Raw genomic sequence first — 15,008 nt, forward strand, 5'->3', positions numbered from 1 at the left:
TATAGGGCAGGGTCTGTTTGCCTGTTTATATCACTCCTCGATGCCACTCCTGAGTAATGTCTAGTGCAATTAAGTACCCAATGAATAATTGTTGTGTTAAAAAATGAATAAATAAATTCAATGATTTCCCCCACCTCTTAGAACCTGAAGTGAAAGGCAAATTCAGTATTCTGATGCAACCCTAATAAATTCTGATTTTAAGGACATCATCAATAAAGCCTCCATTGATCAAGCTCCAGCATTAAATCCTCTCTACTTTTTACTTTCTGATATAAACACTTAAATATGCTAAGCTGGAGAGATAATCAATTAAATAAACAACCCACTGGAGATGGGATCACCACAAGGCAAGAGCAATACTTTCAAAACTGCACACAGAGTCACTGAGGCAAATGAGGTTCCTATATTCAAAACAAAAGAAATGCCATATTTAGCAAGACCTAGTGTTTATTAAAAACCTACTATGTACCAGGCAATATAATAAGCACATAATTTATGTTATTTAATCTTTAGAACAGCCCCAGAAGTTGGGAATTATCATTCTCATTTTGCAGATTTTTTTTTCCTTTTAAAGATTTTATTTATTTATTTGAGAGAGAGCGCACAAGAATGGGGAGAGGCGGAGGGAGAGGGAGAAGCAGACTCTCCGCTGAGCAGGGAGCCAGACATGGGGCTCGATCCCAGGACCCCAGGATCATGACCCGAGCCAAAGGCAGCTGTCCAACCAACTGAGCTACTCAGGTGCCCCTCATTTTGCAGATTTTAAAAGTAAGACTTGAAGTACTTTTGCCCATGGTCACTTGTTCAAGAATTTAAAAGCATAAACTTTGGAGCCAGATTGACTAGGTTTAATTTCTGACTCTGCCTCACCTAGGTGGGTGTCTTTGTATATTTGGGTGGCTCTCCTGGTTCTGGAGGCTAGAAGCCTGACATCAGGGTGCCAACATAGTCAGGTGAGTGCCACATACAACTCATTGTCCTTCTGTGGTGGAAGGGGCTAAGGAAGCTCTGTGGGGTCTCTCTTTTTTTTTTAAGATTTTATTTACTTATTCATAAGAGACGCCGAATGAGGCAGAGACACAGGTAGAGGGAGAAGCAGACTCCGCACAGGGACTGATGCAGGACTCGATGCCAGGATCCCGGGATCATGACCTGAGCTGAAGGCAGACACTCTACCACTGAGACACTCAGGTGCTCCTGTCGGGTCTCCTTCATAAGAGCATTACTCCTATTCATAAAGGCAGAGCCCTCATGACCCAAGCACCTCCCAAAGGTCCCACCTCCTAATCCCAACACCTATAAGAGGATTTGAATTTGAGGGGACACAAATATTTAGGCCAGAGCACTGGGCAAACAGAGCTTAATGCACCGGTGCCTCAGTTTCCTGATCTACAAAAGGGAGCTAATAATTGCACCAGTTGCTAAATATTATCTCTCATCTCCATACCTGTCTTTCTGGAACCTGCTTTGTGATCTAGGCCTGGGACTCTGAGAGACACATTCCGGCATAGTCAGCTGGCTTCTTGTTAACTGTGCTAATGGCAAACACTAGAAGGGCTACAGAGCTGGAGGAACAAGAAGGAACTTTGCTCCTCCACCTCACAGCGTGCTGGTCCTCACTCTCTCCTCAGAGGTCTGAATTTCAAGTCTGTAGGGCCCTTCCCCTAAGTATCTAAGAAGTTTTCATAATCCCATCCCCTTGATCCCTCAGCCCTGGGGGTGAGACTTGCTTCCTGGTAATTGCCACCCCCACCCATATGCTTCTGTCTCTTTCCATTACCTAGCAGGCTTTTTAACCAGTTAACAGTTCTTCGTATTAAATTGTCTCTGTTCAAATTATTGGTGTAATTTCATTGTGCCAACAGACCCTGGGGATACAGGAACACCTAGGATTCTAGAGAGTATTAACTGTACCTGGAGCAACATTTGCTCTACTGGTGTTAGCTGTTAGTGGCTGGTAAGTATTGAAGCTAGGCTGGGACCCATGTCTGCTCAGCTTCTTCCTAAGCAACATGACGTTCCTCTAATGAAAATAGCTCCTATGTACTTAGGAGCTGGGCTTTGAGCTTTCACAGATGTTACCTCTTTTAATCTCCTTAAGCACCTCTTAGATGCTTTGCATTCTTGAAGTGTTTTTTCCTCTAACAATTGACATCAAGAAAGGTATTCTGAGTTAATACACCCATTATCCTAAAAGGTTAGGCAAGTACTCCAACAGGTTCAAACATCGACATTAGAATAATAATTTTTTAACATGAGCTTCTCCAAATTCTAATAAACCTATTTATATCATTGCCCTATGTATCACCAGGAATTAACATAATTTAAATATACGTAAATTGTTGCATGTCTGTGTCTGGGGATTAAGATTTTGGAATTTCAAAATTTTCTGTTGTTTTTTATATCTAAAGGACCAATGAAATAATATAGGATTTGAAAAATGAAGTGCCTATTTTGTGCTAGGCATTAGGATATAAGTGTTGTCACAAGTGTTACCTCATCTCATTTTATTTTTTTTTAAAGATGTATTCCTTTATTCATTTATGATAGACAAAGAGAGAGAGAGAGAGAGAGAGGCAGAGACACAGGAGGAGGGAGAAGCAGGCTCCATGCCGCAACCGGACGTGGGACTCGATCCCCATCCCGGGACTCCAGGTTCACGCCCTGGGCCAAAGGCAGGGGCTAAACCGCTGAGCCACCCAGAGATCCCCGCCTCATCTCATTTTATCCTTAAAATATACTACCATACTAGGAACAATCATCTTCTTTGTACAAATATGTCCAAGGTCACATAGCTAGTAAAGTAACAGAACCAAGAATTGAAACCAATTCTTTCTAACTCAGAGCTCATGTTTTAGCCAATTCACCACAGGTCATAGGTGAAGGTCATTCTCCATAGCAGATCCTGAGAAAATAAAATTTAGTGAACATAGGAACTGAGATAGAAACAAATTCCTTCACTGTGAAGGGCTTAAAAAATAAAAGAACTGAATCTGTGCATTATCTTCTGACCTTGCTTTCAGAATTGCTTATAAGCCATGGGAAATTCTCAGCTTCTGTCATTGGGTTTCCAGAATATCTCTCATTCTACTTCATTTCAGGGATTTCTACTCCCATTTCAGTTTTGCTATTGTAGAAGCAAAATAAGTGGAAGTCCCAAAATACCTTGTTTCTGGGAGCATCCCTACCTTCCAAAATAAGTCATTTTCTTTGCAAAAAAATCAAAGCATCCGCCAAAACAATGATATTGAAAAAAACATAAAAGCATCCGCCAAAAGAATGATATTTTAAAGGAACAGTGCAGAGAGGAAGAAAACATACCTTTTGCTTCGTGCTTGATTTCAGGCCAACTCGGGAGTGACTTTTGGACTAGAGGAAAAATGAGAAAGAAATCTATGAAAGACACAGGATAACAGGAGGACTTATTTTGAAGTCATTTCTTCTAGAAGGTATAAGTTTTGAGTTAAAACCCTTTCCCATCTCGTTCCTTCACAGCCTCTAGAAATCTAAGAATGGAAGCAGCATAGACACCAATGTTGAATTTTACATACTGAACAGAAGACTGTTGAAGTCCTAGAGCTGAGAATGGAAAGATGCACCTACACTTTGTCAATGCCTTGCTCCTAGTTACTGATTCAGCATGTTTCTGAGAGGACACCGCAGAAACCACAAACTGCAGCAAAGGAGAAAATACCTCCAGCTGTAATAAGACAAAAGGGGAGAAATGAATAAAAGAAGTGGTCTGAAAGAAAGACTAGAAGAGGGGAACAAATGCTCTGCTTTACAGAAAAGACAAAATAGGAGCAGAATGAGGGGAAAAGTACATTTATGGCAAGATTTGTAAGTCCATCTCTAAAGGGCAGAATTTAACCTCTGCTAATTTAAATAAATCTTCATTCAATTGAAACAAAGCTCTCAAAAACATTAGTTTTTATAGAAGGCTTTTTGTTTCCAGTTTGTTCATGATTATCTAGCCTTATTTGGAATTAGAAAGGTAAAATGGGCATTTCTCTATGCATAAGAATAGTTTGGCATAGAATACCAATATGATTTTTCTCCCAATGAGAAAAAAGTGAAAGTCAATGTTTAGCATTCAGATAGTGAATATATTTGGCTCTAAGTGTACTATGAATCAAAGTTAACTCTAAACCAATTACCACAACATAGTTAGAAACATGTCTAATTGAGTAGTCCTCAAACTATTGCATCTCAGGATCCCTTTACACTCTTAAAAATTACTGGGGCTCCCAAAGAGCCTTTATTTATTGGGTACAGCATGGGTATTCACTATATTGGAAATTGGAACTGAGAAATTTTTAATATGTATTTATCAATTCATTTTAAAATAGTAATGATAAACACATTACATGTTTAATAAATAAAATACATTTATGTATTTTATGTTTATCCCTAAACACAAAAAAATTAGTCAGAAAACGGCATGTTTTTATATTTTTGCAAATCTCTAATGTTTAGTTTAAATAGAAGATAGCTAGATACTCATATTTGCTTCTGCATTTAATCTACTCTGGTATATTTTTTATTGAAGTAAATAAAAAAAACTCAGCCTCACTCAGATATGTGGCTAAAAAGGAAAGAGCATTTGTAATAATCGTTTCAGGTAATTGTGAATATTCTTCTCTGATAATATGCCAAAACGTGACAATTATAGTTCCTTAAAGGTTGCAATGAGAATCTGAAATCAAATAACGAGCTACTACATAAAAATTTGTTGGTCTATCTTGCCCTTTGAATAGATCTTTCACTCACAAGTGATTTTGCAGCATCATGCACTGGTCATCCGGAAAATAATGGTTCCATGAGTTATGCATATTTCCCAAATATTGACACCTTTCATGACATAATATGGAAAAAAATAACATTTGTTAATCACCAACCTCACTAGAAAAATCCTCAAATGTTGGTAAGCTATCAAGCTCACAGTAACAGATACAAGCTTTCCAAAATTCCAATTTTCACTTGAAAGCTTAAATTCTATCACGAGCAACAAACACTGTCAGTCATTTTTCACAAAGTGACAGGTTCACTTCATTCATTTTTGTGAACATGTCTGCCAGCTACATGAGTCTGAATAACCATGGTTCATCTATCACTCGTTCTTTGAAGTTAAAATGGTATTTCACGGGGAAAAAAAAAAAAAAAAAAAAGAGGCTAGTTTGGTTCACAGTTCAATCCTGTAAGTGCTTCTCCTCAAAATCATCATTGAAAGTTTATATGCGGCAGAAGTGCTTTTATACATCCCTCCCATTTTGTCACCTATATCACTAAAAAAAAAAGGTACACTCAAAGGTTGAGATCTAGCAAACCTAATCATTTTTAGCACTTCAACAAGGGTATTTTTAAGTGAGACTGGCATTTTATGTCCTTCATTGCAAATGCACAGTGGTGAAATTATATAATGACTATGAGTACAGCTTGGTGCCACTGCCTTAATCCATGCTGAAGCACCAACAGTTTTAGCCACCACTGCTCTTGCACAATCAGTGCAGATATTATCCAGTTTAAAAAAAAAAAAAGGAAAGATCATCTTAGTACTACTTATAAAGAGATTTTTGGCTTCTCAGATTTCCTTTGAAAACCACCATTCTTAGTCATTAAAGCAGTTGAGTCAATAATAATTAGACTCTCCTACACTCAAAGAAATGGAGCTAAGGAGGAGCACAGCAAGTTGTCATTGTCCTTCCTGCTGCCTTAAAAGAGAGAAACAAAGAGACCAATCAGGAATAAGTTTCCATCCGATGGACAGAAGCCAGAATGGGGAGGGAACGTGATCGTAAATCTGCAGTGTTCATCTTGCACTTATTTACATAGTGTTTTGAGATTCATCTAGACTACTGTGGGCTGAATTGCTTCCCCCCAAATTCATATGTTGATATCCTAACTCTCAGTGCCTTAGAAGTGACTATTTGGAGATGGGACTTTAAAGAGGTAAATCAGATAAAATGAGGTTCAGTGAATGGGACCTAATCCTATATGACTGACTTACTTATAAGAAGAAGCGATTAAAACACAGATAAAGCTCCGAACAGAGAAACCATGTAAAGATAAGAAAGATGACTATCCGCAAGACAAGGACAGTGATCTCACCAGAAACTAGCCCTGCTAACACCTTGATCTTGAACTCCTAGCCTCCAGAACTGTGAGAAAATGAATTCCTATTCTTTGAGCCACCCTATCTATGGTATTTTATCATGGCAACCCCAACAAACTAATATTACATAGACTCTGACAAATCCACCTCGAAGAAGTCAAGAATCTAAAATACGGAGCAAAACCAAATCCTGAATCAAAAGGGACCATTGACATCATATTCATTGTCAACCACATACATCCTAAGGCAGAATGTCTGCATCAGTGGTTCTCAAACTTCAGAGTTCATAAAGACCATTTTGGGGGCTTTTAACCATGCAATTTGCCAAACCCCAACTCCAGAAATTTCAACTCATAAAGTCTGGGTGGCCCCCAGGATTGTGCATGTTAATGAGCACCCCAAGGAATTCAATATATGGTACACAAGCTATAATTTGAGGACGACTTGCCTGCCAAGGACAGCAGTAACTTGGTATGAGAAGTAAGAAAATACAGAAACTGGCATGAATTCTCTTTCATTTTATCTTTGAAGAATCCAAATACATGAATCTCTTTTTCCTTTCCCTTTTAAATGCCTGGTGTTAAAATTCTTAATTTGATTGAACCAGTGGGTGGGCAAGGATAATGGAAACAGGCTGAATGTTGTCGGTAAATTACTCAAACTAATCCAAAAGAGGTTCCCCAACCTCTCCAATTTAAAAATATGAGCAAACAAATTCTGTTTGTTTATATTTTTAGAAGTTTATAAATTGGGTTTTAATATCATATTCAATGCAATACATCTCCATGGATATAGCCTTTGTACTCAACTCACTCATGAGAGTAAAACTGAGTTAAAAGACAAAGACTTCCATTTATAAAGGGAATTAAAAGTTGTGATGGTTAATTTTATGTGTCAATTTGACAGGGCTAAGAGCTACCCAGATAGTTGGTAAAATATTTCTAGAAGAGAGTAGCATTTCATTCAGTTGACTGAATAAAGAGATCCACCCTCACCAAATGGAGGGGAGGGGGTGCATTTTCCAATTCCTTGCATGTCCAAATAAAACAGAAAGGAGAGGGATCCCTGGGTGGCGCAGCGGTTTAGCGCCTGCCTTTGGTCCAGGGCGCGATCCTGGAGACCCGGGATCGAGTCCCACGTTGGGCTCCCAGTGCATGGAGCCTGCTTCTCCCTCTGCCTATGTCTCTGCCTCTCTCTCTCTCTCTCTCTCTCTCTGTGTGTGTGTGTGTGTGTGTGTGTGACTATCATAAATAAATAAAAAATAAAAAAAAAACAGAAAGGAGAAGGAAGGACAAATTATCTCTCTTTCTTTGAGCTGAGATATCCATCTTTTCCTATCCTCAGACACTGGAGCCATGGTCCTGAGACCTTTGGACTCCACGACTTACACCAGTGGTCTCCTAATTCTCAAACCTTCAAACTCCAACTGAATCATATCACCAACTTTCCAGCTTGCAGACAGCAGATTGTTGGATTCTGAAACTGAATGAGCCAATTCCTTTAATAAATCAATCTCTCTCTCTATCTCTCCCTGTCTCTCTCTGTCTCTCTCTCCAAGTGTGTGTGTGTGTGTGTATCTTATTGGTTCTATTTCTCTGGAGAACTCTAAGACAAAAGCTCATCCAATTCCAGAGAAATAACATTTTCATTTGACATTAAATCAGTTCTTGGATCTCCCCTGGTAAATGTCTTATCTAGACAGAATTGTGGTCAGCCTAGTAAAAAAATCACCCGCATAAATATTATTCTATACATTCAGTCCTCCATTCACAAACTTGTAGCATTCTAAAATTTCTTTCATTAGTTAGGTATTAAGGATTTTTTTTTTTGGTATTAAGGATTTTGAACTTATTTTCCCCATAGAAATAATTTTATAGGCTACAACACAAAGGCCAATTAATGTTGAATATAACTAAGATGCTATACAATTTCAATAAAAAATAGTATACTATCACAATAGTAAAAATTACACAAGAAAAATAAAATCAGCTAAGAAACCATTTTGTTTTAACAGTATCTTGAAAAATTGTATGAATACAAAAGCATATTTAATTTGAAGAGGATGGGGACTAAGGTAGAAATCCTGTAATTCTGAAGAGGCCTTGTTAGAAATTTTAAGATATGGTATTCACTGCTAATATATTGGATGGCCCTCACCCTCCCCACCCAAGCAGATAGTTTCACTTTTCTTAATTTAACTACATCCACCAGTATTACTCTGATCTTCAGAAGCTATGAATAGGGTCACTCAGGATTAATAAGTGGGTGGTGAAGAGTGCAGAACAAAGTAGGGTGTCAGGCAGCTCCCTGTGGCAGGACACAGTGTGCCCAGGCCAGCCTCCGCTAGAGACTATTGCTTATTGCCTGTGTCCCAACTTGAAAAATATAGAAATGGGGGGAGATAATGAAAAGAAGGAAAAGACTTGTTTTTCTCAAACACCTGAGTAAAAATTAGAAAGAATACAGCAAGAAAGAAAAATAAAGAAGAAACTAAAATAAAAATAATAACAAACAGCAACAAGCCACATTTTTGAGCACTTACAATGTGTCCCCACCCTAATGTCCAACTTATGTTGTTTTACATGATATTCATAACATGGCTAAGAAATAAGCATAATTGTATTATTATTCCAATTTTATAGATCAGAAGATTGAGGCATAGAAAACAAAGTCATACTTCTGATAGAACTAAGACTTGAACCTGTCTGTATGAGTCATGATCTTAAACACTGTACCATTTATATGAGAAAATTGCCCAAGGAAGAATTAGCAGAGTTCACCCAGAGCAATGAAAATCACAAGATACACAGAAATTGTATTGCATGAATAATTACTTCAAGAGGAAGAAAGGATGTCATTGAAAAGAGGTGGTAGATCAGAAGTTTACCCAAATCATCCTTGAGCTGGCATCAGTGGCCAAGGACCTTGCCAAGATGGTTCTTTTGAGCCAGCAAATGGCAAGAAGGGAAGGAAAGGAGGGTAGCTTTGTGGTGAGGCAAGTTGGGGAAGGGTTATTATGTAACTGGCACCACAAAATACAAGACATATTCACAAATTAGATGTGCCTAACTTGGGGACCTCCTGCATGGTATTTTATTGTAAACTTCAAGTTCACTTAAATGAAAAGAGCCTACCTAATAAGGCTAACCCTTCACCCTCACATACATATCCATACACAAAAAAGGGTGCAAGAGCAGAAAAAAGCTATGTAAAAGAAATCCAGGATTTTCTTCTACAATCAAATCATACCAGCCTATCTGGAATTGTGACCTTAACTCGGATAAGTCAATGTTAATTAAAACAGTGTGTTCCATAAAATTACTGCAAAGTTGAAAACAGCAAGGGGTGAATGTGACTTTATATATTCCAGACCTACTTAGGAAAATGAGCACTCTGACATCTAAGTTTGTGGTTGTGACTGAGTACATTGCATGCAGGACTTTAATGGAAACCAAAAGGGAATTTAAGTGACCTTTCCTAGCAAATACGACCCATTTTCCCTGCCCAGATTGGAAAGGGGGCTCCAGGATACGATTCCTGTGTTACCTCTAGCAGAATTAAGAAATGTCTCCATTTGCTCTACCAACATTAAGAATTCAATTTAAACCCCAGGATGAAAATGACAAGGGAGCACTCTTAAATATGGACTCTGGTCTGAGTTCCCTTAATTGAAGCTGCAGGGTAACTTAATGGGATCATCCTGCAAATGGGGTGCTTAGCAACCCAATAACTCATGGGAATATTTGCCTGATCTCTTAAGCAGGCTGTACTCAGAAGTGTCCCCCTATGTTCAGAAGCTGGAGCAAGGGACACCTCTGAGCTGATGTGACGTTAAGTCTACTTCATGTCCTTGTCTGTGCTTGCTTTCCAGAACAACACAAGAAGTGGCTGAAATGGAAAGGTTCCAGAAATAAGAATGTCTGCCACTTATGATTTGTCTGGTGATAATGGTGCAGTTAAGACAGCACAGTCTGGAAAGGAGGTAATTCCCTGACCTTTGGGTTGTTTTTATTCAACCATACTTGGAAGAAATCACAAAGACAGTTTAAATCAAAGGGCCTAGGACATTCTGAACTGCGACTCTTCCATTAAGTGGGGCCACCACTTCCTTGACTGAAGGTGAGGGAAAGTATCTGACTCTCCAACATAAATTTAAGGAGTCCTTCCTGTTTAGAGGAGTATCTATGAATGACTGGGACAAAATTCCTCTGTGGACACTGAGCTGCTGCTCTGATTTTATTCACTTTCCACACAGTGGGTCATTTGACAGCTGTGGGCCCAATCCTGCCCAAACCGGATGTTCTAATCTGGGAGCAGTGGCAGGTCAGCATCAGTTGCTGTGGACATCTGCTGTTACTGTTTGCCCTTCTTTCTGCTAATAGTGTCATAACCCCATTTCAATCAGGCTCAGGGAGGCAAGACGGAGCACCCTGAAGAGGGCTTAACGAAGGGATGTTGTACGGACGGAGCTGTAGACAGGATTAGGGGAAACCAGTAAGGGATGGGGACTCACTCCAAACTAACAACAGTAGCAAGTGATTATCACCACTGGACCAATGGAGCTAAGAGAAGGATTTTGCACGATCAGTGAGAGCTGCAGACATCAGAGAGGGCTGTGCTGGGCATTAGCACAGACTGTTTAGCCCTTCACCCTCCATCACCTGCTGCCACTGATCATTGACCAAATTCAAATGGAAACCAGAGCACAAGGGAGTGAGGGTCTGTAGAAATCAGCTTCCCAGTGAAGAGCAGTTAGATGTAGAAAGTGGATCTGGAGGGACTGTGAGACACCTCCAACACCAGCACTTCAGTCTTTTGTTAGGAAGCATCACCTCCCATTCCTTTCTCTCTGTAATTAGTAAGCATGTTACAGGGACACTATGTATATATCCATTCTTTATAGTCATCAATTATCAGCTTGTGTCACTTTGAACTCATGGTTCCCTGAGTTTATTCAATAGGCATTAACCTGTTAGTATCATTGTTTATTTTGAATCTCAAATTGTCCCATCTGTGGCCAGGGGGAGCCCTTTATACAGCTCATGCGTCCTTCTGACATATTCCTCTCATTCTTTAGCCCTTCCTGGCTTTCATGCACAAAATGTTCCAGGTTCATTTTGTGACTTCCTAGCCCCAGCCCCTCAAGCATCCATTTCTCCAGGGATCCCTGGCTTCTTCTAGTAAAGAATGGTATCTGGAAACATAGGTAGGTAGGTGGATACTGATATAAATATAAATATAAATATACACACATATATATATACACACACACATACAAATACATACCACTACTGCATATACATACACGTTTATGTTTATATTTATTTCTACATCTATCTATCTATACCTACCTACTATAGAGAAGGAGAGAAAATGTCAAACTCCAGTCCATTCTGAGAAGGTTGCTTTTATTTTTCTCTTTCCTATCTGTAACACATTTCTCTCGCATTGAGACCTTGGCTCCCCTGTGAAAGCCCTCCACACCATACCTGGGCTCGGACACCTCTTCGCAAGCCACTCCACCCCACAGGGAGAGCCTCCTCACCCTTCTCAGGCTCCAGTGCCTCCTTCTGAGCTATATTCTTTCACGACCACCCTCCTCACTCCACTTGGGCTCCATGCCAGGCCCTCCATTGTGGGCATTCCTCATCCTGCCTGGTCTCCAACAATCTGTACTGGATGAATACTCTCCTCACCTCACACAGGCTTTTAACAAATACACTTAGCAGCCCTTCTCCCTGTATTCTCTGGTTACCCCACTTGGACTCTGATCCCCAGCAAAGATCACCCTCCTGCTGGAATGCCCTCCTTACCCTGCATGGGCTTCATCACTCCCACGTAGACACCCTTCGCATCCCTGTTGTACTCGAACACTCTGCTCCGTGTCACCAGAGCTTCCCACCCCTACCCTCGGCAAAGATCCCAGCTTGCTAAATTCCACTTAATGGCTTTTTTGTGGAATAGTTCAGGAAAAGAGAGGAAAAGAAGGAAAAAAGGAAAAGAAAGAGAAAGAAGGAGTGTTGAGTTCACAGAATATAAACCAAGAGGCATTAGTGGCTATATCACCACTGTCATAAAGAACTCCCTAAGTATGATACCAACACAGGGGAAAGCAGACTCAAGGGTTGCCAAGAGACAGATTTCCAACATCATTAGAACATCTGCATCCAACCATGCCTGAAGTCAGGTATACTACCATATTTTCATTTGTAAAGCAATAAATTAAATCTTATACTCAAGCTAGGTTGAGTTGACATTTCTGTCACTGGCAATTGGAAAAATCTTAATAGATTTACTCTAGTTGTTAATCCAATTTTTATCTTGTGGTGCCATAATTCTAATAACTGACTGGGTATCTGAAATACACCTAATACTAAGTACCTATCCTGTATCCCAACTAAAATAACTCAGTTCTCACCTTAACAACATAACCATACTGTGTGCAGGATCACATTATTGTCTTCCTATGCTTCAAGCAGCAGCTGTCTGCTTGTATGTACTCCATAAATACTTGTTGACCCTGGCAAGAGGCTACACCTTGCTCTTTACAGGCCTCACTACAAACTGAAGTCCCGTCCCTCAGTCTGAACCTGGTATCTGGAACTCTATGCCCTTAGAATGCTCACAGACATCCTAAAGCAAACCAGCTGCTTGCATATTTGAAATTTTACATATTCTCCTGATAATTGTGGTAAAAACTAACATTATTGTGCTCTTCTAAGTGCTATGGGCTTTACATATAGTATTTCATTTAATCCTCACAAGAAGCTGATAGTATAGGTACTATAATTGTCACTTCCATATTAGAAAGAACACCAAATCTCAAAGGGGTTACCTGAATTGGCCAAAGACACCCCTTTGGTCAGTGTCTGTGCCAGAACTTGAACTCAGACAGTGTGTCTTCAAAGGTGCCTTTTTTTTCCTTTTATATATCATCTTTGAATTTTTTTAATTTTCAATTGTGGCAAAATACACATAACAGAAAATTTACCTTATCACCCATTTTTAAGTGAATGCAGTAATGTTACCTGCATTCACGTTGTTATTCAGTCAATCTCCAGAACTTTTCATCTTGCAATTCTAAAACTCTGTACCCATCAAGCAATTTATTCCTCACCTCACCCAGCCCCTGGCAACCATTATACTCTGTCTCTGAATTTGACAAATCTAGGAACCTCATTAAATGGAGTCATACAGTATTTGTCCTTTTGTGACTGCCTAATTTCTCTACCATAATGTCCTCAAGGTTCATCTGTGCTGTGGCATACATTAGGATTACCTTCCTTTTTAAGTCTGAGTAATATTCTGCAGTATGCATACACCACATCTTGCTTATCCATTCACCCACTAACAGACACTGGGTTGCTTTCAAAAGCTGCCCTTCTGAACCACTACATTTAATCATCTCCCATGTGCTTTGCTGTCTGCTTTCTACATTTAGAACCTCTTCTAGGACTGCCCTGTGACCACCTGGGTGCTCTGGTCTGCCTAACTGCCTTGTTCTTTCTACCCACAGCCAGATGTTTCCTCTACCTGGCCCCTTAGCACCTGTTCAGCCCCAGGGTAAGGGAGGAGGCCCTGTAGCTCTTACGCTCCAGTTTCTTCTTGTCTACCCTGTTTGCCATGGCTCACTGCTCCACACCAGCCCTCTCGTGAACCATGTCAGCTACAAAGAACAGGATTTCTAAGGAGTGGTACTCCCTGGCATACAAATTACTTGGGAGATGAATCCTTCCTATCTCTTTTGAACATCCCTTTCAGGCATGCCACTGACTGACGCCGAGAAGCTCCGATTACTATTAATAACTCCACAGTAGAGAGGGGAAGAAGGAGCTGAGCTCAAAATAAAACAATGATGAACTCAGTGCACGAATAAGGCCGAGACAAATGACTATAATGTATTCTGGATCCGTATGTCTCCAGAGCTAATTAACATGTAGAAAGAAGCCTAATACTGAACATTCTCTGAAAATGCAATGGCACAAGGAAAACACTAATAAAGACCAGATATTTTCACATGATAAATCGCCAGGCAAAGGTTATGTTTTATAGGTCTTCATTTAGAGCTCTCAGAAAGCACATAGTAGGCACTTATTCATTCACTTGACACGTTTTCATGTTTCTACTCTAAAACAGGCATAGGCTTAGTGCAGAGTTTACAGAGGTGAGTCAGACAAAGGCCAGCCTTCAGGAAGGAAGTCAGACAAGCAAACAAGCTATTACTATAATGCAACCAGTCTATTGATCCCAGTGATCAAGCAGTTATAAAACGAACAAAGCTCTAGAAGAAGGAACTCCTTTTTTCAGTTTGCAACTCTCTATTAGCTACTTTGTAGCTAGAGAAGGGGACATGGTGCAGGAGAGGCAATCATTTTATTTGCCACCACAGAAGAAGAGGGTTGAGATTACTCAAGAGCATTTAGAAATCACTTCCTGTCCCCATCAATCCATTCCCCATCCAACATCCCTGAAGAGCTTTATTTTTTTCTGTATGGTTCCAGGATCTCATCCTCATCTGCACCTTCATCCCATTGAACATGAAGAATAGCACAGCCCTCAAGGGTCCAAAGTGGTACCTGGTGGCCCAGTGAAGTCTTTTCAGCCCTATCTCCAAGGTTCGGAGAGCCAAAGCATGAACAAGCACACAGAGAACTCTCACAGCTTCTCACATTGAGTGTCTACACATTCACTCAAACATCCATATGCATCTCCACACTCTACAAGTAGTTACTGAAACTACCGTGTGCCCGGTGCTGTTAGGGACACAGTGCTGGACAAAATCACTACAATCACCGTAGGCCTTAATGTGCTATGAAACCACCATCAAGCCCTGCCTAAACTGCAAGCATTGTAAAGCATTGTAAACTTTACGTTTGGTATTTACCTTATTAGATGG

The 15,008-nt window shown here is 40.0% G+C and overlaps 1 protein-coding gene across 17 annotated transcripts in view; it reads right to left on the bottom strand.

The window, feature by feature from the left end:
- Positions 1-15,008, bottom strand: part of RASGEF1B (RasGEF domain family member 1B) — a 550,562-nt gene that overhangs the window by 434,648 nt on the left and 100,906 nt on the right. For 12 of the 17 annotated variants that reach the window (XM_077882673.1, XM_077882674.1, XM_077882676.1 and 9 more), the window contains one exon: positions 3,322-3,369. The exons of the other annotated variants lie outside the window; for them this stretch is intronic. In XM_077882673.1, the coding sequence (XP_077738799.1) occupies positions 3,322-3,369 (48 nt within the window). The remainder of the gene's footprint in view (positions 1-3,321; positions 3,370-15,008) is intronic. 17 annotated transcript variants of the gene reach the window in all.

Source organism: Canis aureus, chromosome 33 (assembly GCF_053574225.1).
Source record: "Canis aureus isolate CA01 chromosome 33, VMU_Caureus_v.1.0, whole genome shotgun sequence".
In the NCBI taxonomy this organism is placed as follows: domain Eukaryota; kingdom Metazoa; phylum Chordata; class Mammalia; order Carnivora; family Canidae; genus Canis; species Canis aureus.